This window comes from Chenopodium quinoa, unplaced genomic scaffold (genome assembly GCF_001683475.1).
Source record: "Chenopodium quinoa cultivar QQ74 unplaced genomic scaffold, ASM168347v1, whole genome shotgun sequence".
NCBI lineage: Eukaryota > Viridiplantae > Streptophyta > Magnoliopsida > Caryophyllales > Amaranthaceae > Chenopodium > Chenopodium quinoa.
This window is the reverse complement of record NW_018743691.1, coordinates 3872357-3897048: the sequence shown is the minus strand read 5'-3', so window position 1 is coordinate 3897048 and position 24692 is coordinate 3872357. Positions and strand designations below refer to the sequence as shown.

The window sequence follows — 24692 nt, the reverse complement described above, 5'->3', positions numbered from 1 at the left end:
ATTAAAAGAATAAAAACAAATGCCAAGAGATAGTTAAAGAAGGTTGTTGAGATGATAAACAATGGAAATATTAACTAATAATTAACTCGTACAAATGTACATAATTTTCATTTATTTTCCTTATTATTGGTAGAGAGAAAAGTAGAGGTTATGAAACAAGGATATGATGTGCTAATAAAGATGATGTCCCAACTCCCAAATGGTTTTATTCGAATTTTGTTTCTTTTCATTTTATTTTATTTTATTTTTTTAAATTTTTTTTACCTTGTCAAATAAAGGGGAGTTTTCTACAAAGAAGAGTAACTCATGATATTTTAGAATAAATCAATAGAATAAGTTTTGTGCTGTAAAAATCATGTCTCTAAAGAGCATTCTATATTCTTTATAGACAAATATAAAAGTGACTTAATTTTGAATTTAAAAATGGACTTTACTCCCTGACTCCCTCCTCTTCATGGTTTTTTAATTTTTTTAATTTTTTTTTTATTTTACAAAGAACATTTAGAAATAGTACTCCGACAGAGTATATTATTAATAAAAATAAATATATAAATAAATAAAAGGGTTTTTATAGATTCATACCAAAAGCTCTAAATTTCAAAGCATTCATATAGTGCATTCAATCATATCGTTTAAGACAAGTTTGAGGAAGACCTGGCTAACAAAAAGTTCAGATATAGGGCATACTGCTGCTATTATCAGCCTGCATAAAGTTTATCTTGGCTTTACTATATCTATAACACCCCAAATCTAAAGTCCCGTTGTAAAATTAGTACCTTTTCGCTTTCGACCTTTGTATTTCTTGCGATTTTCCAAGGAATTTGAAGTTGCACAATTAAGCATGCATGAAATCCAGGTATAAGGGCCAACCCAGGAGATATTTACATGCCTATACATGATAGTAAAAAGAAGGGACGAGTTATAAGATGAACCTGGAAAAGGGGTTGTGTTTTGAGAAGACAACAAAAGGCCTTTTCATTGATCAACCGGTATAGCAAAAATCCAAGTATTTGTGTTCATAAAGCTATTCTACAGCTCCATTCAACTATAAATGGAGAAACCAATATAATACAATGAAATCCACACCGGCAATTGCAAACCTAGATCAAAGGGGATTCTTTGACATCAAAATTGATCCCCTCGCCCTCTCTTCTCAAACATCACGATACAGCAGGCACATCTCAATCCCCTGTCGGAAGTGGGGAAAAATCCTCCAATATACAACGAAAACAAAGCCAAGAGATACCAAAATGACAGCCACCCTGCACCACACAATAACAAGGGTTCAGCGTAAGCAATGACATCTAAAAAAAGGTGGAAATTTTAGGAAAAAATGTACATGAAAATTAACAGCTAAAGCCTCATCGTTAAAAAGGCTACATATTAATAGTTTCTACATTTTCACAAAATACATTTTGGCTTATCAACTTTCAGCAAATTTATGGATGAATCACTAAATTTAAAAATTCAAAAAAAAAATGATGATAAATTCTTCCCTCAAAATTTCATAGATTCTGCACCTTGCAACACAGTTTACCTACTAATCTTTTGAGCAACAAAGAACCAAGCCCAATTAAAATCAGCAGATAGTACAAGTAAATATCAGATTGCAATTCTAAATAAAATTGTCAGATCAGCACATATGCATACTTTGCTATACATTATATAGCACAAGGTAAAACATACACTAACGGAGTATCTGGATATCTTTGATTTACAAGCAACTGTACTCTATAGCTTAGCCCTCTTTTATCAGCATATTGAAATACAGTGGAATCGCCTTTCTTTAATGGGTCAAATTTACAATTTCTAACACTCCAGGCAGATACATTTTTTTTTATTATTATTTTACAATTGAATACTGAGGTTTGGAATTTTCTGCACGAAAGACTCTTTACCAAGCACCAACAAAATATATATTAACTCTATAGTGTGCTACACAAAACAAGTATTTCGGTAGCCAGTAAAAAAGTTCCTCCATAGTCCATATGAATGCCCTATTACAATGTGTTAAAGATGCTAGTCTCATTAGGTGGCAATTAATCATCTTTCCCAGTAGCTTAAATAGAAATTCTCACATCGCAGCAAGATATACCCAAAGATGCTCTGGAGAATATTTCAAAATGCATTATTCTGATGTAACAACTTCTATTTTGAGGATATGGAAGATGGAGAGGAAATAGAAGGGAACAGAGAAGAGGGAAGGCGGAGCGGGCAAACTTCACTCTTAATATTATCTTAATTAACAGCACTAATAATCTATAGCACATAACATCCGACTGAAGTCAACATCATGTAATGATCTGAAAATATAGACAGGATGCTAAAGGAGGAAGAGTGCGAATTTGACTGATGAAATAGAAATGCAGAAATTGTAAATGATAGTCAAGCTCTCGAGAGGTATAATTATCATTAAAATCAATCAATCATATTTTTCCGACTGATTCCCTCCTCTAACTGAATTTCCTCCCTAGTTGCTCAAGCAACCTCTAAGTGAAAGATAATTACATTTCCTAATATGCCCTTACCCTATACTCAATGCATTACACTTTATATGGTGATAAGGGTTTACAAGATGCTTCTCCATAAATATAGCAATAGAATGACAGCAAACTAATCAAAAAGAATTCCCCCATCCTCAAACAGACAGTAAACTCTAATCAGCCTTAAGTATTTGGAGACTTTACAAATGCAAACACATAAATCACCAAAACAAATTCCCTAATGTAAAGCCATTTCCCTTTCAAATAACACTATTTCCTCATAATTCTATCTCCCTTTTTTTCATAGATACATAAGAAATGCAGACAAATGGCTGTATAAGGAACCAAAGGACAATTGATACCAGGAAACACCTACAGCATCGACATTGACTTACCAGGAAACACCTAAAAGTAACACAAACATACGTGGACACACACACACAACAACAACAACAACAAAAAATGATTGAGCAGTAAATTCCTCACCTTGAAAAAGTCAAAGCAAGACATGCTCCCAGTACTATAAATAAACAATATAAAGATTTAGAATCCAGTCCTTTAGACCACTTGTGAAGCAGAATTAGAAGTCAACAGTGTTCCACGAAACCCTTCTTCAGCTTCTCGCACATCAAACTTCTGCTCTGAAAGTTCATCTGAGATTTAAGTGAATTAGATCATATAACAGAATACCAATAGTGTTCGGCACCAAATGAAAATGGATAGAAACCATAGTTCCACATTGGGAATCTCAAGAAATATAGGATCATATTGAAATCTTAAAAAAGATTTTACTTTACGGCATCATCTCATGTTGTTACTTTTTAAAATGTCAATACAGTTTCTAGAACCAAAAATAATAAATTCAAAGCTACAAGCAGAGCGCGCCAACAAGCAACGGACACATATCATTGCAATAATGCTAAGCAAAGGAAGACAAAAGGCAAACAACAAAAAACGACATCAGAGACCGGGATTTGTGCAGGCAATAACACAAGCATCCAAAACACAGCTTACAAAAATGTCTGCCAGCAATCCACAATAACAATAGTATTGGGCAAACATTTCAGTTGCGAAATGTGAAACAATTAAGAGATGCTTTACTAGAATTTCTGGTTACTTTTCTGTAGGAAGAGGAAAAATCAAGAAGCTACCCTTAAATTTTGGTTAGTTACAACCAGGACCACTAATAAGCATCAATTTTAATTAAGGTCTCAGATTTGGGACGGAGGTACCAACAATTCAATTCGCAAACCACTGCGAATTGGGAAGCCGGCAAACAGTGACTTGGTTTGTGCAAACCCAATCGAGATTCATGGGGTTAGGTGTGAATCTGGTAATGGTGATTCCAACCCATAATCATCATAATTAAGGAAATAACAATAAAAATTGCACAATAGAACATTCGAATTGATAGTATATTCCATTACTGATCATGAGGATGATATATTGCTATTACCAGCTATATCACGATACTCATGGATTTCTGAATCAGTCACCCATAGCACATCTGCAGGGAATATGTTGAGATCAGCAAGAGTATCAGCTTCACCTTCAATCACCTTGGATCCTTTATGAAGTATTTGGTTTTCTTTAACCACCTGCATATAACATGCCTTCTTATCAACACATGTAAAGATTATCCATCAAACAGCAAGTGCACACTACACAGACAGCAAAGGGACATTATAGAAAAGGAAAAAGAATTGCCAGAGCCTAATTTGAATTTTAACTTATTTTCTGGGCATTTGAAAGTTTCCTTCCAATCATTGTGCTAATTCCACAGCTAATGCTTCATTAATTGTCAGCAGAACATAAAGGGTACTTCACAATTAGAAAAATTACACTCCATTTTTTTAAAGAAATTGCTATCTTGATATCCATGGTGTTCAAGTTTTCTTCTCCAGACCTAATTTTCTATAACTGCTCTGTTCTAACAATATCCTACTGGTAAAATAATAATCAGATCTCCATATTCTCAAGCAATAACGATGGGAATGAGACAGACAAAGATTTTCCATCTTTAAGTTCTCTTTACAATTTAGATTTTAGCATTAAAGTAACTTTTTGCAAGAAATTGTACTAATCCTCTTCTTTGAGGAACAGTGGGACAGTGGGAAACTAAGCTGCATCAAATTCAGCATTTTCCTATCCGAAGATTAATAAAACACACAAACAACCTTTTTGTAAGAAAAAAAGAAGCGTAAGAAGGATTCCATAAATATTCTGCTACAGGGGTGAACGGAAGAAAATGAAATGGGCACTTCATAAGTGTTTCCTTCAAATAATAAGGTGGTCCATGCCCTAACAAGAATTTTTTACATCCTAAAACAATAATAAAATTTTCTGCTGAACCTCTGAGCAGTAAACAGACGACAACAAGACTTCAACATAGTTATCCGTAGGTTTCTTACAAAACTATAAATATAATAAAAATAAAAAGTAGCAGAACAGTATTTCTGTAAAATATTATCACTATCAAATGGTGACACAGGGCTTTGACTGAACACCTTAAATATCAGCCATAGAGACTTAAATACAAAATATAAAGTTATTTCTACTAAAGCTGAAAAAGGGAATTTTGAAAGGATGCAACCTAACCCGAAAGATTCCCAAGTATGCAGACAACAAGACATTAACATGGTTATTCATTTTTATTTTTATTTTTTACCTATTTTAAAATAAATTTAAATTAAAAATTATAAAATAATTTTAAAAATAAACCAACCATAAAACAGAAATTTAACCACTATCAAATTGTGACAGAGAGCTCTGGCGAACACCTTCAAAATCAACCATAAAGACTTGAAAGCAAAATATAAAGTATCTTGCTAATAAAGCTGCAAAAGGAAAGTTTGAAGAGATGCAACCTACCCCGAAAGATTCCCAGATCATCATCTTTAACTGATAAATTGTTGTAGAACCTGAAACTGTTAAATTCTTGGAATTTCCAAATGATGTCTTTCTAGAACGCTTGGAGGTCCGACGATCTGCCTCACAATTGTTCCCAGAAGCTTCTAAAATAGATTTGGGAGGTTCCTTACCGCGTACAAAGCAAACACAAATGTCCTCATTACTATAATTAAGCCTCCGCATTAACTCACAGCTTTCCTTTTCTCCAATGCATTCTTCACATACCTTAGAATAAAACAATAAATGGCAATAAGAAGTAGACAAGAGACAAGCTAGCAATCAATATAAAACAACAACAGCAAAGCCTTAGTCCCAAAATGATTTGGGATCGGCTAACATGAATCGTCATAAGGAACCGTACGATATAAAGAAAGGGGCATAACAAGATAAACATTTGAAAGAGTTTGAAAAAAGGTGGGTATTAAGATGAAAAAAAAAAAAACAAAAAAACAAACAAACAAATTTAGTCATGAGCTTCTCCCACAAACATAGAGATTCAAAGATGAAAGTGTTAAGATATATAAACCAAAAACATATTAGTAAAATAAATTCCAGCCCTTAACAAAGTTGCATGATTTCCTATTCTGGGCATCCCGAAATACTTGGCACTTTCTCATGTGGTTATCTTTCTCTACACACAAAATCTCATTCATTTTAACTCTCTCCAATCATTTTTTCTAACAATTTCTCTTTACCCACTTTCTCTTACTTTTCAACCTCCCTCTCCTCACAGTCTATTCCTGTATTCATATAAAAATAACAATTCTTAATCTCTATGGCAAACACAATCATGCAGCTCAACTCGCAAGTTGCAACAAAGGGGGCAACATAAAACAAGTTTGAAAATCAACCAAACCCTTATGCCAAGGAAGAATAGATCAATATACATACATGTGCAAGTAATAAAGGGTAGGCCAACATGCACAGACAAACACCTCCCCTGCCATCTACTGCCTCAGCTATAAGCCTATAACCCACTATGTCATGCTGAGCCAACTTTTCATTTCATTTAAAAGTTGAGTCAGTATAAGCTTAACTTCTGCAAATCTCGAGCACAATAGCTACAGAAAAGAAGAAATGCAACACCTACCATTCACTTGATATCTGACAATAGAATCAAGGAAAAACAGATATGCATATTATGCCTCATACAAAGAAGCCAACCAATGTTACTACCCCCCCCCCCCCCCCCCCGTAGACCCCTAGTTTTTTAGTTTCCAAGGAAGCCAATAGGTCACATCACAAGAAACAAGTGGGCCACAATTATTTCAATGGGCTTTCTTTTATTAAAAGTAACTGTTTGTATTTTTTTTTCCTTCTTTTTTTCTATTTCCAAAGATTTCTCAATCATTGAGTTATTCACTATTGTCCAAGAATTTGGAAGTTTCATAGATAGAAATTTATATCAATCATCAAGACTTCTCTCCAAGAATAATTCAGGAAATGGAGAGAATAACTCCTCCTGAGTCTATGATTAAAAAATAAAAATAAAATTTCTTCAAATTTTGTTAATTAGTGATTTATATACAGTTCTCTCGCTCTTGGAGAGATTTGTCAACCTAGTTTGTTTCCAGCTTGTATTCCAGCCGGAACACATAATATTCATACTAAATCATTTCTGTGATTGTTCCCCAAAGGCTTAGAAAAAGGTATCAATAGTGTGACAATAAAAAATAAAAAAAATAAAAGGAAACTACACAAGCCTCATCACCCAAAAAAAAAAAACACACACACACACACAAAGAAAATGAAAGTAGATCACTAAACACCCTTGATAAAAGAACGCATCAAGACACAAACACAAGGGGCATGAGCACATGCCGGAGGGGGGGGGCTTTCTTCATCAATGAATATACTATTCCAAAAAACAAAAAAAAAAAAAGCATCAATATTATGTCCCTCACGACCTTCTGCATTCATCAGATAAAAAATAGGGAGCAAATGTGATCATAAAAAAAAAAAAAAAAAAAAAAAAAAAGAGGAAACCTCTCAGCAACAGTTTCCGATTATCTGTTACAGACTCAAAAATTCAACAACAGTGTTACAAATATTATAGCGAAGCTCAGGAAATACCTCAGGAGAAGTCTTTATCACAGGCTCCCTAGACTCAAACTCATCACTTTGATCTTCGTTCATATGCTCCTCAGTAAATGGCATCTCCTGGCAATGTCCCTCAGCCGAGTTCTTAAATTCAATCTCAGCCAGTATGCCTCTCTCTTCTTTTCCATCCCATTCTTCACAAAAATGTCTCCAGTCACTTTCACTCACCATTAACAGGCCTTCTGTCTGAAATTGGAAAGAATAAACCAACTTTAAATCAGTGAGCAGACTTAAACAAAAGGCAAATTGAAAGTAAAGATAAACGTGGTACAGTAGCAGTGTGTGACACCACAAGGAGTATGAATCTGGTTTAACATCCATGACACTCATCAGCATGATTATGACATGGCAGGTAAGAGATATGGTTAATGGTTTTGTTAAAACTCACCGCAGAGAACTTCTGCAATATCACCCCACGTTTGCATGTCAAGCCCAAAGGCCTCTCCAGCAATCGAGAATGCTGAAAATAAAGTGGAAGAACAATCAGAACATTGAAGTAATTATTCACAAAAAAAGATAAACAAGAGTTTGTCATCTTCTATAGTGAACAAATTGACAGAGTTCTGCCACTGAGTATTCATAATTTTTCTATTTTGGAGCACTACTTTTCTACTTAACTTGCATATGTTTGATATAGTTAGCACAACTTTTCCTAATCACCTCCCTACCGACCTTACAAAAATGAACGGCATACTAACAGCAGGAAGAGTTCACAAAAGCACAGGATGGTAGAACTCACTGTGGTACATATAAGTGAACGGATAACACTATCCAGCCTCTCAGGCTTTGCCGTTGAAGAACTATTTTTGCCACTTGTATTAATATAGCTTCTCCATGTTGACAGCCAAAAAGATGGTAACAAGTAGTACTTGCAATTTGAAGAAAGTTGAACAGCCTTTCCAAGAGCCAATTTCTCATGGTTCTGGCGCTGCTTCAACTTGATTTCTCTGCAGCAAGACGAATGAATCAGCAATCTGTGGATATGCTTAAAACTAATAGTAATAGTATAGGGCCAAACCACCTTAGAGTATCCTCCCAAGAAGCAACCTCGGTGAGCTCCAAACAACACTCGGTACATGTCTCTGCATCTGATGAAAATGTTGAACATCCCAACTGATCATCTGGTTTTACCAGATTAGAATTTTCATACAGAAAAATCCAGAGACTCTCAGGGATTAACACTCGCTTAGCACCAGTAGCTTGCTCAGGCATGAGTTGCCCATGGGGGCACCTTATTGAAGCTGTAGGTCCTGCATCTGCTTCAGAGGGGTTATCGCTAGCTTTTCTCCGCAACCACTGCTGTAACCTATGAGAAAACTTCAATTATATTGCTACTCATCCAGGAAAAAAATAAAATGAAGCAAGAAGCTTGAAAAGGCAGACATAAAAATCCAAATATTTAATAATATAACAAAAGCTATCTTCTAATGTTAAATGCTAGCTAAGCAAAAAAAAAAAATCCACATGCAGCAGATACATTGACCACAAAAACAGTTTAAAGGAAATAGAATATCATACTCCTAAATGATGAAATTAAACAAAAGAAAATGAAAAGGCATTGTCATTCCCAAAACTCTTCTAGTAATTTGAAACAAAACTAAGTACAAAATGAACAAACAGTAAATACTAAGACATGGAAAACAGGAAAAAGGCCCTCCAACTTACCATGGTTTGGAGATATAATACTGTTTACCATCCGGACAACTCCCTGCAAGTGCAGCTTCCGCAAATTCTTTCATGTACGCCCTTCGATCTCGATAGCTATCAGCAGTAACAATGGCACGTGCAGAATCAGTTAAGCAAATCTTGCAAAAGTCATCCCTGCCCAGACAAGGACCTCCATTGTACTGTTACATATAAATTTTGTAAAAATGAGAAACAAAAAAAAAATCACAGTTTAAAGAGATTTAAATAAAACAGGATAAGAAAAAAATACATGTCAGGACACTAAGCTACAAGCCTACTAGCACAAGAAGCCTAGTCTCTCTTAAATTTAAGTCAAAATGAAGATAAATAAGCAGGTTACTAGATTGGTAACTTTGTATCTAGATAATATATACTCTATATTTTCAGTTAAAAATTGTCAACATAGGCGTTTGATTATTCGTATATTTTTTTTGCAAAACAAGGAAACTAGGAGTATGAGAGAAGATGGAGTAAATTTCAGAATAAAAAATGTGAAGATTCATGTACAGAAGCTAGAAACTGAAACAAAGAAGATAATTTTTTAAGCCAAAAATGAAATGAACAGAATACCAAAAAGAAGAGAAAAGGATGTAATTAGAATGCACATACTTCTTTTATCTACCATTTTTCAGTTTACATTCTACTTATAAAGTAGTTTTTTTTTTTTTTTTGAAGGCAACTTAAAAAGTAGTCTTATTTTGCATGAATTGCATAATTAGTGGAAGGAGGAAAGACGGTAAATATAAGAGTCGGAAGAGAGAAAGAGGAATTAGAAAATGATTCCAAAGAAGCAGACATTTGAGAGAAAATAAAAATGAATAATTATTAAAGATCTTGTCTTCTATTTTTATTTCTTTCAAATTGGGAGAGTACACAATCTACACATATCCTTAGAATTATATTTTATATGCTAGAAATTAGAAACTGCGACATTTATACGTTGAGCAAATAATTGAGATGGAGGTAATATTAAGATTAGAACAATATCCCTTTCATGATTAAATTTAAGTTTCCTAAATGTGAGGATGCCACATCCCATCCACATGGTACAAAGTTGATAAGATAATCTGCATTTTCCATAAACACGTAGACTGCCCTTTAGAAAAAAATCACAAAATTTGTTTAATTATTCAAGATAAAGATGAGTAGTCATAAAAATATCTTAACCCTACCTTTCCCTCAAAAAAAAAAAAAAAAAAAAACAAAAAAAAGAAGCTGAACAAGAGACCTATTGCAATACTAACATCAACTCGTTCAGTGCTATCAGTAAGCCAACATATCGCTTGTGATACCTTAAATAGGAATTTGATGTAAACCTTTACGACATACAAGTCACTACATGGAAATATTCCACACATTTATCTCACACAAAACATTCTCTTCCAATATGCCTAATCACTTCATATCCATGTTCACTTTCACGAATAATGTGAATTCAAACCCAGAATTGTTAGAATACTTCAGCCTAAAAGTAAGATCACCTCAATTTAGGGCAATGGTGGCAAATAGCACAACTGCTTCTTTCTTATTTTACAGGGAGAGTCTGCTATAATTTTTTATATGCCCAGAGTGAACAGGGTTAAATTCTGGATCAAGCCCAAGAGATGAGCAATCTGAGAAAGTACTTAGGTATTTCTGTGTGGTTACTTTAGGCAGCGATGCACATACTTGTACAATTTGGAAAAATCAATGTAATATTTCTAGTCACTAAGGATAATAATGAGTACATGACCAGTTGGTTTTGAATGTCACTGTAATGACTTATAAGTCTTTTGACTTATAAGTCTTTTGACTTATAATCACCTTAAAAGACAACTAAAATTGAGTAGAGGGAGTAGTTTACACCACATTATTACCCACCATCTGGAGAAGGAGAAAGGAATAAAGCAATAATTTTTTAAGCACTTGATTTTACAGTTTGGGAATGATGTAAACAATTTCCACATACATAGAAACAATTAAACGTCCTAGCCATACAAGGAATTCAAGCAGCATACCTTGGAGTATAACAAGGTCCAAGCTTTAGCTGACAACCGCTTCATGGCAACGATGTTTGACACTGGTACTTTCCCATGCATGCACTGAATATTGGTGTTGTCTATGGCACTGCCCGCAATAATAATGTTATCAAAACATAATGCCACTATCAAAAGAAATAACAAAAAAATGGGAGCAGAGCATAGAAGCTTTCACCAATGAGTTGCAAAAATAGGGTGTTGTGCTACCAAAAAAAAAGGACCATAAAAGTATTGAATCTGCCAATAGATCTTGGCCTCCCATTAACATAACTTGATTATGGTAGAGATAAAGAAATGATGGAGAGCAGAAAATACCCATGAGGATCATAGGGCTTCTTTAAGATAAAATGATAACAAACAGTAATTCATCATAAGATTCATAACCATGAATGCATATGAGAGCCTACTCCACTTTGCATCCTCCAATATTTACTATAAGGCTTAACATTATGAGCCAAATATTACTTCTCAACAAAAACTCTTATTTCCCAACACATAAGCCAGCTTAGACATCCATGGTCTAGGAAAAAAAACTTGGTCAATCTTCTAATAACCCCCCCCCCCCACTTTCTATGATATGTAACATTCAAATTAGATCAACAACTCTCTCCCCACCGGTTTTCTTTTAAAAATGAATCATCATTTCCTCAAGCCTTACTAATATAATCCAGCCATAAAAAATGGAACAATATTACTATACCAACTCATTCTATAGTATTAAACAAAACCAAACTCGTGTTTCCTTCTCATAGCAACTTGTTCAAGACAGTCAATTTCAAAATGAATATTCATTAAGTGCTTCATTTGCCAACCTAAATCATTAAGGAGCAAGGTGAACTCCCTTCAACACTACCTACGCTATCCAAGAGTCAACTATTAATAAGGATAGTCTGCACAGCATAGGAAGAACAGAGTCTAAGAACAAAAATGAATAGTAAATCGGCAAAAAGCCAGTCTAAACCTCAAAAATAAGTAGGTAATTTTAATACATGTAGAGTATTCTAATAATACACCTTAGAATGCCCACATAGTCCATATAATATTAGCCTAAAACTAGACTTTCTACTCAAAACAGCCTGAGGAAGTAGTTAACAAAGCATAAACATCCACTTCTGATGCATATCTCACATAAGCATCAGAATTAAACACACTAGAAAATAAAGTGAAGAGTAACATCAGAGCTTGGTACATATGGAGAAAAAAACGGCCACTTACGAGATAGTCACATTGTCAGCCCATTGTCGTAGCCAATCCATAGATATCCAGAAATATGGTTCTTCAAGGGAAAGAACAGGTGCCTCAGAAAGAATAGAACGGACTTCTTGTCTTCGCTCTGTGATGGTGTTTATTTCCTGTTCCTTTCTCGTATTGTAATTTTCACACAATTCAAGGTAAATATCATTTTGTGCTTTTATATCATCAGCAAGATGAGGTGGAAGTGAAAGACTACTGTCAACTGGAACTGAAGCCCCAGCAATTTTCTCAGTAATAGCATTATGCCCTGTTGACCCATTCTGACAACTCTTTCTAGGTCTAAGAGTATACATCAGCATATATGCATCACTTGAAGAATACCTCTCCACACGACTATTAGCCTTAAACGACCCATGCTGGTCAACATCAATGTGATTTTCATCTGAAACAGAAGTCTTAACATCTTGGGTAGATGTACCATTTGTCTTAGAGGCAGAACACGATGACCCTTCACCAAAAGGATGATGACCCAAATTTGAAACATGTTCATCATCAAACTCCCACCACTGTCCACTGCTTTCATCCTTGATGTGAGCCACATAATGACCACTGTTGACAGCAGTTCCCTTGTGAACCAACACTGCAGATAAGCCATAAATAAAAGCTGATTCTGAGGGCTCCGACAGTCTTTTTCCCATGTCCAGCTCCTCCGGGAAAGAAAATGCAGATGTGATTTTCTTTTTTGTTGTTGTCTACACACATAGGGAAGAATCATTAATAGACGGGATAGACTTATCCTAGGCAGAAAGCTGTTATGACTGCTGCAGAAAAACCTTTAATTTCAAATTGTAGTTGACAGTGAAGACATGCATAATGCCATATTGAAAATTCCTATCATAGCAGGCTAAAAGTGCATACTATTATAATGATCTAGTCAAAGAAAACCTGGGTAATCCACCATACAGACATCATCAACTAAATGAAAACTAAGCTATGCTTGTGTAGATGACGAAAGAAAGTTGAATAGTTAAAATGAAAAGCACTAAGAAGGAACATTTCGAAAACAGACAAAGAGTCTACAGAAAGTTATTTTACCTCATCCTGGACTGATGGCATCGCTTTAGCTAAGCTTCAAAATGAGTTTTCTGATGCCAAAAAAAGAACACAGAGATGCTAAATATTGACTCTCACCTAATGGAGCTCTAGTTAGGATATTTCAAATTTTCAACCAGCTTACTGCCCTTTTTATACCAGATACTATTCCTAAGCAATCCCTTCCTAAGCCCTCAAAGCCTATAGATTTCTGGAAAATATGCCGCTCCTGGCTACCAAACAGGAAAAAAAGTTGGGCTTGGAAACTGCCTTATTAGATGAGAAAGGGGAAATTCAGAGGAGGCAGATGCCCCAGAATGTCAAGAAATTATAAGAAATGTGCAATTTTAGTGCCAAGAGATTATGTTCCTCACCCATAGCGACCTTTTACTTTGTAATGTAAGAGATGTCAAGAATTTATGAATACGTACACTATGTATAAAATGGGAAAAGTGGGAAGACTGCTTGTCAGTCAAAAAAACCTCAAAGGCTTCGGGTCAGTCCAAATCATCAATAGTCCCTCCTCCAAGTCCCAGCTCCACAGTTTTAATAATGAAGACAAATGATTGGGAATCATCCCCCCAAAGCCGCATTAACCCTTATTATGATATATTAGGGTTTAAACCAAAATTCTAAGCCGGAGTTATAAATGTAGGTAGGTTTAGGACTAGCCAAAGTTTTCTAGAAGCAGGATAAAAATACGAAAAATGCATCATTATCAGGAATTTTCAAGCAATAAAATCAAATTCAAGTGATTACCTTTTGGAGAAAAACACATCTCTTAAGCTGAAAGTTCAGTACAGGTGGCAGTGTGCGCAATTTAATACTGCGAGTAGCATCAACTCTTGTCCCACATGAGTCACAGTGATACTGATTATCCCCTTCAAGTTTTTCCTCGCTAAGATAATCATTCAAACTTTCATCTAAACTCTTTAAGCCCTTCACATTCAATTCCAGTTCATAGAAGTCCTCCAGATTTGAAGAAGCTTCAGATGTTTGCCCGCATTTTGAACATCTACAAGAAAGAGATCACACAATGTCACAGTTATATCCTCTAACATGACTATTAAAAAATCATGACTGAGAAGCATGTGAGGCTATCTAGTAGAAAAATAGGATATTTTCAACAGCAAAAATTTACTTAATGTAAACTCAAAACAACACTGTCAGAGGATAAGATTTCCTCCTTATCTCCTTTCTTGAGGTAAAAGGTGTCTCTTTAAAGAAGACTTTATCAGAAGAAAATAATAAATAAATAAAAATAAAAACAGGCCATAGAGAAGCAAGATAACGTAACATGATCCCATGATAGCCCAATCTCCCTAAATTTGTGACTACGCATTATCTTCAATTGAATTTCCTAAATCTCAACTTAATATTAATCAATCTAAGCTTATTGTAGTTACAATTGAACCTTGGGTAGCCCTTATTAACCCTGATTTAAAGTTGATTAGCCTGGAACCTAGCCTATATAGCTTATAAGAGCATATCTAACTATCTAAACTTATTATCCCTTGAGTAAAGATAAGTAAAATAAAAACATCAATGAGCTCCAACTAAAGCACCTGAATGGCTAAATGACTGCCAAATACGCACACCTCCAAAGCACCTTCTGTCCTTATCCTCCTAAACCCAACCTACCTCACTTTCAATGGTTTACATCAAAAAAAACCAAGCACAACCAAGGCTTCTTTCATGTGCAAAAATCCTACACCATGCTCCATGACCTTGAGTTCGCACCTTTGAAGTTTGAACTGCATTATGTAAATATTATAAGACAAGGCCCTGATCAGCCACTGCACCAAAAAACTTTCAAGAAATTTTATCTTGCTGCAAACAATTGCTAACACAAAGACCTTGGCATTCAACAATTCGAGAGCTTTGAACTTCCAAATAACATTGGAAACAGGGAAGACAATGCGATTCAATCAGCAAGCCAGTCAATTTAACAAAAGCAGAAGCTAAAAAAGTTCAAGGGTACATAACATGTTGGAGTACAGCAAATAATGGAAAGCAAAGCTACCTAGTTCGGGAGGAACCAAATACAGCCTAGATATATACGAAGACTACCCCCATGCTCAACAATACAGAAGCATTCTAAGACTTCGCAAACAAAGAATCTAAATCACACAATGAGACCAGATTCTACATAATTACGAAGACCAACCCAAAGCTCAAACACAAAGACGAGTGATTACACTTGTCAATATCATCCAGGAAGACAATGATAAAACTACCTATGATGGATGCTAAATTATAATACCCTTCCCCTCTCAAATGTAGATATAGATTTCAAATATAGCAAAACAAGAATACATTAAACCTATGAAAAGTATTGTGGCCTTCAAATTTACTTGATATGATCCAGGTACAAGACACTATTATTTTAAAGTCCCGAAGAAAAAAAAATTATATTCTGACAGTGATGATAGAAGTTGACAGGATGTGTGGTAGTGCATGTCTGTATATGCATTTAAATAGGTGAGCATGCATTCTTTGTTCCCGTCTTGGCTTGATACTAATGAGAGCTGAGATTCAAAATGTAAAGCCAATAAAATACCCGAGTTAGGCTTGATAATTACGTATACCCATGATATATAAGAAAATCCCTAAACAGCATCATTTGTTTTGTGGTAATGAAATTGCACTCCAATAGCATAAAATGTACCTTCAAAACCACACGATATCTATGTAAACGTGCTTCACAAACAGAAAAACTAAGTTCCTTGAAAAACCAAGACTCCAAGAGCCCCTTAGTGAGTTAGCAGTACTAGAAACCTCCCATTTTCTACACTTTCTTGCCAATCAACACATTTTCCTGTATGCTCACAATATTTAGTCTACACTATCAGAGACAGGGATCAAGTGGTTGCCGGTGTTACTTTCTACTTTTCACTGTCACGGCCTAAACAAGATGCATAATCCTTTTTTTTATCTGGAAGAGCAACGGTGACCCAGTATATGGATAAGCAATAGTTAGCGAAGACACAACACTAGCAGTAAAACATATAACCAGCAATAATTGAGCCCTGGAAAGTGGAAACGCATTGCTCAAGCAATAATAAAGCATCCTATTTCTCCTACCACAACAACTAAATGTAATGTATTAAAGATAAAAACAGTGTTCATAAAAAGCAAGACAACGCAACAAAACGAAGCTAATTTATCTAATTATACCTGGTAACATGTGACATGCTTCCCCTAAAAAGGTCTTGAACAATAGTTTTTGCTTCAGGGACCACAGAATGGCTAAGGCATCGTTCAACCAAGGACAAAAGCAAAGTGAGGAACTCATGGCTGTCCTGTTGAACACCATTGTCCAACTCAAGAGCTTTTATAAAAGGTGCTGAGTCAATAAAAGCCATCTTACTACCATGCAACTGTGCAAAAAGACGTGCCAATTGATCCAACACTGGCTGCTGCAAAAGGACATGCGGCTCAACAGAAAAAATGCCCTCACGAAAATCCTTGTTCATGTAAAGGAATTGAAGTATGCTGTTGGCGTAGCATGTAGCACCCAAATTTGTCAAACCCGCAGGAGATTCGACTGAAGACCTGAGATCCTTCGTTGGATCAGGACCATATGAACTAATTACATCTGAAACCTTTTGCCACAAACCAGCTTTACGACTTCCAGTTGGGGGTGGAATCAGCCCACAGAAACAGTTAGGATTGTCCTTTGTATTAACACGGCACCCATGACAATTAGTCTTTCTAATATTGTAAAGCTGTGCTAAATCATCATCTGTTACATTTCCCGTTGAGTGAATCCTCCTGAACCATATTTGTTAGTCAAATTACGGATTCATTTGAAGAACTGTCAATTGGGAGAATGGGCAAATTCAAAACTAATATAATAATAAGAGTATTAATTACATACCTCAAAATTTCAGATTTTGCATCAAGTTCATCCTCCGGCCTATTGCGCTTATTCTTGTTACGAGTAGACGGCCGGCTCATTGTAACAACCTATTTGGCCCCTGAGCTGCAAGCAATATAGGGAATAGAAAAGAAACAAAATCGACTAAATTATTTTGGAAAATATAACTAAAATATTCAAAAATTTGTAGCTGATTAGAAATTGTTACATTTCGGGTACATGGATTCCCATGAAGGTAATGTATTCCCTCACAGTATGCATGAAATTTCAACATTTGAGTCAATAATTTTAACTTTTATACCAATCGAGTTCCTTTCCATGGATAGGACTTCAGGACAACTCAAACCACTTCTGGTTTCATACACACCAGGGACAAATAAAAATATCTATGGGAGTATTCTATAGTTATAGCTATTCAAAATTTACTATCAATAAATTCCAACATTTCACTTTCAAAATATGATAGGCCTAAGGCTAGAGTTTCTAGGGGGGCTAATCTAACAACACTTAAATTCACTTATAAACCCTATCAAGTCTTAAGCTCATACGATTTACAATTAACCAATTCTAACATTCCAATCTAATAGTGCCACTAATCTGTTTAATCTATTGCGGAAAATAATTGTAAAAAAAAAAAAAGCATCAAAGGCAAACAGCTAGTCAGATGATATATACTATGCACAACAGAAGAAATAATAAGCTTCTCTGTTGTAAGCATCATTACAAAGATACAATTTTTCACAACACACTAGTCATTACGACCAAATGTCGGTCAAAGACCACAGCTATTATGAATAGTATTGGTTCTTAACACCCCAAAAAATGCCAGCATAACATTTCCAATCAAATTACTCAATGTGAATCAAAATGAGATGTCAAAAAAATGAGATGTAATGCATAAAGACACCATACATTATTAATATTTGCGCGAAAAATTTATTCTTGGCACTTCAATGTTACTTCTAATAAGTAATTTAACATGTTAACATCTATTAAGAAGCACATAAATCCTTAGGTTTCCCTGTTTACAAAACATTTCCATTTCCGAAACTCAAGCCGATTCTGTGCCACATATAGAAGCACAAAGACGCATTCAAACTTCAATTACTCAAGTAATATATAATAATTGTACATTTATACACTTTCCATCTTCAACTATTCTAGTCAATTGTAATCAAGAAGTTGCAGAAAAAGCATTATCGAACAATAATTCACCTCATTCTAACAATTAATTACATTCAAAGACTCCAAAAAACGCGCAGATTATATTCAAAATCCAACAATATATACTAATTACACCACAATTACAAAATTAAATTATGTATACACATAATTTGGAGAAAAATTACAAAAAAAAAAAAAAAAAAAAATCACTTGGGACAAATTAAGCAAGCAGATGATAAATCTGTATGATTAATTCAACAAAAAGTTCGAGAATTTAGATAACGATAATTTACCTAGAAAGTAGCGAGTGGGTAAATTCAATTTTTCTAGAAAATTTAGAACTTGTAGACCTAAAATATTCTAATTTGATCTTCGATTTGGGGGAAATAGAAAGAACGCTCTTCACCTCTTTGGCTTCTGTTCTTAATTTGTGAATTTCAGAGTATTACTGTTGATTGTCTGTAGGAAATAGGAATCTTGAATATAAAAATGTTTAAACAAAATATTGATACTCCTTTAGTCTCTTAAAGATTGTCTCGTCTTTCACATTATTAAGTTATCGTTTATTTTTTTTTTTTGAGGAAAAAGTTATCGTTTATTAAACAAGTGGTAAAACATAAATTGAGATTGAGGACATAATTAAGATTTTTATTTTCAAATTGAAAGCAAAGCGTTGTTAAGACTTATAAGAAAGACAAACCACAAAAAAAAGGGGGGGGATTACATAAGAGACGATGAGAGTACCTTATTGATTGATGTGATATGAGGTTTAATTTAACTCGACCCGAATCAATGAAATCACGTTCGGACAATTTCACTCTTCAATAACTAAAGGATTTAAGTAATTTTAAGTTAATGGCAAACTACTGAAATTTGTTTATTCGGAAGAAAAAGAATATTGAAGATTGTAAAAATAAGCTAGGGATTGCACCATTTGCACAGTTATATAAAGAGTAAGAAATCAAACATGAAACGGCGCAAGTACAATGAATTTCAAATAAATTAACTGTCACTCTATCCTATCCACGGATAGAGACACGTTAGACAACACACAAAGCAAATACTCTGTAGTTGAGACATTTTCATTACAATAATAAATTAATTTAATTAAATAAATACGTTCTCCATTTTTGTTCTTAAATTGTACTTAGTTATTGTAGTTGTGCAAACCTAGGGTGAAAGTAATTCGGATTAAAATTAGTAATTCAAAGTTTGGTTATTTTTAATTCCGTTCAATTCGGATTAAAAAAAATAATAAAATAAAATTAAAAAAAATGATTATGCTTTTGTTTCGATTTTAAGTTAAAAAAAGGGGGAAAAAAGGTCGAATTAAAAACCAAATTTTATACACCCCATATTTCCAATTATTTCCAATAGTATATAAGTCGAAAGGAAAATTAACCCTAGCTAATAGCCTCTCATGAAGAAAAAAAAAAAACCTCACGACTCTCTCATTTTCTCACTCCGTCACCTACCACCCTACCGGCGACTTCTAGCAATGTCTTTTGTGGTTTATATTAGGTTGAAGTTATGTACAACTCTTAGATCTGAATTATTTTCATATCATGCTAATAGAACATCCAAATACAATGTTATTTTTTAATTTATCAAGAATTATTTAAAGTTTATGTATTTATGTATGCCTTTTCATGTCAAATTTCATATTTTAATGTCAGTTTTATTATATGTATGTAGAAAATCTTATTATTGGCATGATATCATGAGCCACGCATGTTTGCTGTGTTAATTAGGCCCAATAATTTCGGTTTAGTTTGGTTTCGTTTTTGAAAATTAAATTAAAACGGTTTAGATTGGATTGGACCAAATCCAAATCCGGGTTTGGATTTGGTTTCAAAAATCCCAAACTAAATTAATTTGGTTTATCCTATAATCTGAATCACAATCCGAACTTTCACCCCTACGCATACCAAGAAAAAGTGATAGTGGGAATCATACATGCCTTTTGTTTTAAAGAGGGGAGAGATAGAGAGTGAGAGATTTAATAAATCAATATGAACCCATAAAGCAAGGTAGTGGGTGAGAAAATAAAAATGAAAATAAAATAAAAGATTGTCATAAAAGGAATAAAGTTATAAGGTAGTAATATATCAAACCAAACCAAACAAAACCGTATTAACCGGACCAAACCACAACCGTAATAATACGCTTTATAATGAGACGATTTTCCCTAGAAATTATCAAATAATACTTCATTAACTAATAATAAATTTTAAATAATGAGCCCAACCATATACCCTATGTTGTATTTTGATTTTAATTATTTTTTTAATTTTTTGTAATATTTAATAATTATTTTTAAATTATATAAATATTAAACTACGGTTTACTAGTTTACGGTTTGGTTTGATTTGATTTTAATCTTGAAAAACCAAACCGTAAACCGTATTTACAAAAAATATATATAACCGTATTTTTATAAACCGTAAACCAAACCAACCATAAAACAAAACCAAACCAAACTGCTAAAATGCGGTTTGGTCCGATTTGGTTATGGTTCAGATTAATATAACATCTCTATGTGTCTATTAAACAAAGGATCAGAATTGAGGGCACAATTAAGACTTAATTTTTTATTTATTTTTTTCAAAACAAGGACAATAAAAGACTTTCAAGAGAGATAACCCATAAAGAAATTAAAAAGAGAATATATATGAGATGAATAGAATACCTTATCTATTGATGTGATATGAAGTTGTATATAACTCGATCCTTGGCAGTGAAATACGTTGTGCTCCTCAAACAATTATGCTCCTTCCACTATAACTAAACCAAACTTTGATTAGGTATAAGAAAATGGCAAAATACTGATATAAAAACTAAATAAAACGCTTATTATATATGTATATCAATGTATGAAGAAGAGAAAAGATTTGGTATTTCTGAAAATAATGAAGATTGTAAATAAAATAAACCAGGATTATGCAGCTATATAAAGAGTAAGAAATCAAACATGAAAAGGCACAATTACAATACAATAAACGATACAATTAATCTAATAATTGGTTGTATAATACAATAAACGATACAATTAATCTAATAATTGGTTGTCACTCTAGGCTGTCACTCTATCCTATCCAAAGATATATACACGTCAGAAAACACACAAAACAAATAATTGAGACCTTGTATAATCGATTAATTGAGACAACACACGTCAGACAACACACAATATCCCGCGCTAATAAATAGCGAATTTCTATTCCGTGTAAAACACTAGTTGAATATTTTAAAGGAAAAATACACTTTAATAATCCCAACTTTGACCGATTTACTTTGGCATCTCAATTTTGATTATTCTACAATAATTTGAACTTTCACTTACATTTTTTTTCCCTAATAATCCCAACCGGTCAACAAAAACAAGCGACCTAATATTCTAAGTAACTTGACATGTGTAAAGTCGTAATTGGTCCAAAAAAATTAAAGAAAAAATCAATTGAAAAAAAAACAACCCACCACCAGCCCATAACCACCGGCGGTGGGCCCACCTCCCCCACCCTCGAATCCACCCTTAACACTAACCCTAGCCTTCAAAATCACCTATCCCACCCCCGATTACCACAAAAAACGCAACCCCTCCCTTTATCTCTACTCCTTGTGCCGAAAAAACACAATCAAAGGCGTGAGGGGAAGGTTCCCGATGTATGGGGGGGAGGGAGGTCGGAAATGTAGGGTTAGGGGATCGAAGAAGGTGGTTTGGGGGTGGGGTTAATCGGTTGAGGAAGGGATAGGCACCAGGTGGCTGGTGGTCTTTTTTTATTTTTTTTTGGTTTTTAATTTAAATTTTTTAATTTTCATTTTTTTGAACCAATTAACATGCAACATGTGACAAGTAGTTTGTCTTAAATTTTTTTTTAAAACCTTTTCTTCAAGTAGTTAATATTCGGAATTGAATAAAGAAAACACAAGTGAAAATTGGGATTATTGCATTGCAAAAGAATCAAAAGTTGGGATTATTCTTAGAACACTACAAGAAAATACCTTTTCGTATCGATTGTTTTAACATTTCGTATCGATTGTAATTGTTACAAAAAAAAAATCCCAATGAATTGTCATTTGATACAATATCCGTTGTTGCCAAAAAAATCCATACATATGATCTATACAAGATTCGAACATGCAATCTCATGCTATTTTATTAAATGTTTTTCCAATAAACTATGACATATTTTATATTCTTATTGTCAAACAAAATTTTAAAATCTAGTGTCATGAAGGCTTTTCGTATCAATTTTAGGATTTTACTGGCGATTGTAAACGATACTTTTTTCCATAATTTTATAAATGTGTAGAATAAAGGTGTATAAATATTCATTTGTTTTTCGTATCAATTTCTTATGGGTTGACTATGTCGATTGTAAAATAATACAAATTCCTCTATTATTTCATAAACATATGTGCATATTGTAGCGAATGTACAATCGCTACAAAAAGACAATTTTCTTGTGGTGGAAAATCGGCCAAAGTTAGGATTATTAATGTGTATTTTTCCTATTTTTAATTATATTTTATTTATTATATGGAAAATCTGCCAAGAATAATATGACCTTTCAGCGGTCTTCTAAAAATGGAACAACCTTTAATTTTTTATTATTTTTTTTTAAAAAAAAAACTTTTAAAAAAAGGAAAACTCTTTACCCAGCCCCTTCCCCCACTAAACCAGGCCACCTCCCTTACCTGGCTCGACCACTTCTTTTGCGGCAATGCCACGCCTTTCCTCGATCGGCGATCCTACCTAACATCTCTCTGCCCCACCTGAGACCCCCGGCCTCATCCTTTCCTTCACCTTGACCATGCACACACCTTGAACTATCCATTCTTCAGCCCCGTTGTTGGACTTAATGATTTTGATGATGACACAACCTCACTTACTTACAAACTAATAAGTGCTTGATTGTTTAAGTGTGTGATCAGTTGCAAAGACTAGGAGAACTAAGATTCTTGCGAAGATACCATGAGGAACAAGAAAGGCAGAAGCAAAGCCATCCAAAAAGAAAGGTTCCTTTGCTGGAACTGGTGCTTCAGAAATGAAGACTTGAGAAGAGAAGGTTCTCCTCAAGGAACAGAAGCTTCATAGCAGAAGCTTCACCAGAGAAGAGAAGTTCCCCTTGAGGAACAGAAGCCTCGGAGTAGAAGCTTCATCAGAGAACATGAAGACTAAATATATTTTTATATTTTAGGATTTGTATAAGTATAAGAAATAAGTTACATTCGAAATAGCTGTGTGGAATCGGTCAAAAATGATAAAATTGTGCATGCCAGTTTTTAGGAAAACAGTATTTCTCTAACGTTTATCTTTTCTAAACAAAAAGGATTTTATTTTATTTTGATTTTCAAAATATCTTTTTACCAAAAAAAATCTGATTTTATGTTTCTAAAACTTACGGCCTACTCCCCATGATCTCTTTCATGTCATGGTCGAGCACATTGAGGATTTCATGTTTCCTTGAATTTAGGAACATGATCACTAGTAGAAAATACTTAATGGCAAGCGGTTCAAACCCCCTAATGGGAAGCGATTTTGAACCGCATGCCCTTAGGGGGCTTGCCATTCGCCATTTAAATGGCAAGCAGCTTAAAACCGCTTGCCATTTGTAGTGAAAGGGCAGCGGTTTTGGCGCCAAACTGCTGCCCATTATAGCTATTAAAAAAAATTGTTTTTTTTTTTCATTTTAATCGATACATAAACACTAAGCATATGATAAAACATAAATATTTTCATTAATAAATTATTCTTATATTACATTTTCTGATTTTCATAAAAAAAAAAAATACAGTAAATTTCACCCACCACGACCTCCCACCCAAACCACGAACCCCACCCACCTCACCCACCACGACCCCCACCCAAACCACGACCCCCACCCACCCAAACCAGATCCCCACCCACCAAAATCTTCACCGAAACCACGATCCCCACCTAAACCACGACCTCCACCCACGACCCTAACCCAAACCACGACCCCACCCACGGCCCTAACCCAAACCACGACCCCCACCCACCAAAACCAGACCCTCAACCAAACCACGACCCCCACCAAAAATCAAATTAAAATTAAAATCGAAATCAAAAATAAAACCTTAGACCCACCTTTAAAATAAACCATGTAACCCACCACAACCTCCACCCAAACCAGCTCGGTA

At 34.4% G+C, this 24692-nt stretch overlaps 1 protein-coding gene across 1 annotated transcript; it reads right to left on the bottom strand.

The window, feature by feature from the left end:
- Positions 1 to 108: 108 nt before the first annotated feature.
- LOC110683806 (ubiquitin carboxyl-terminal hydrolase 26-like) lies at positions 109 to 19007 on the bottom strand. The gene is made up of 15 exons (XM_021860220.1): positions 18821 to 19007; positions 17364 to 17468; positions 16661 to 17257; positions 14243 to 14498; positions 12413 to 13143; positions 11177 to 11285; positions 9159 to 9340; positions 8515 to 8799; positions 8233 to 8440; positions 7882 to 7953; positions 7467 to 7679; positions 5355 to 5618; positions 3940 to 4081; positions 2970 to 3136; positions 109 to 1262 (listed from the first exon to the last, which is right to left on the bottom strand). The coding sequence occupies exons 2-14, from the start codon at positions 17441 to 17443 to the stop codon at positions 3042 to 3044; spliced, it is 3234 nt and encodes a 1077-aa protein (XP_021715912.1). The 5' UTR covers positions 17444 to 17468; positions 18821 to 19007; the 3' UTR covers positions 109 to 1262; positions 2970 to 3041.
- Positions 19008 to 24692: the final 5685 nt, after the last annotated feature.

Coding starts and splice junctions, on each gene's coding strand:
- LOC110683806 (XM_021860220.1), bottom strand. CDS start 17,443: ATGAGCCGGCCGTCTACTCGTAACAAGAATAAGCGCAATAGGCCGGAG. Junction 7,954..8,232: donor GTTCACTTATATGTACCACA/GTGAGTTCTACC, acceptor CTTTATTTTCAG/CATTCTCGATTGCTGGAGAG. Junction 5,619..7,466: donor TGATAAAGACTTCTCCTGAG/GTATTTCCTGAG, acceptor TTTTATTCTAAG/GTATGTGAAGAATGCATTGG.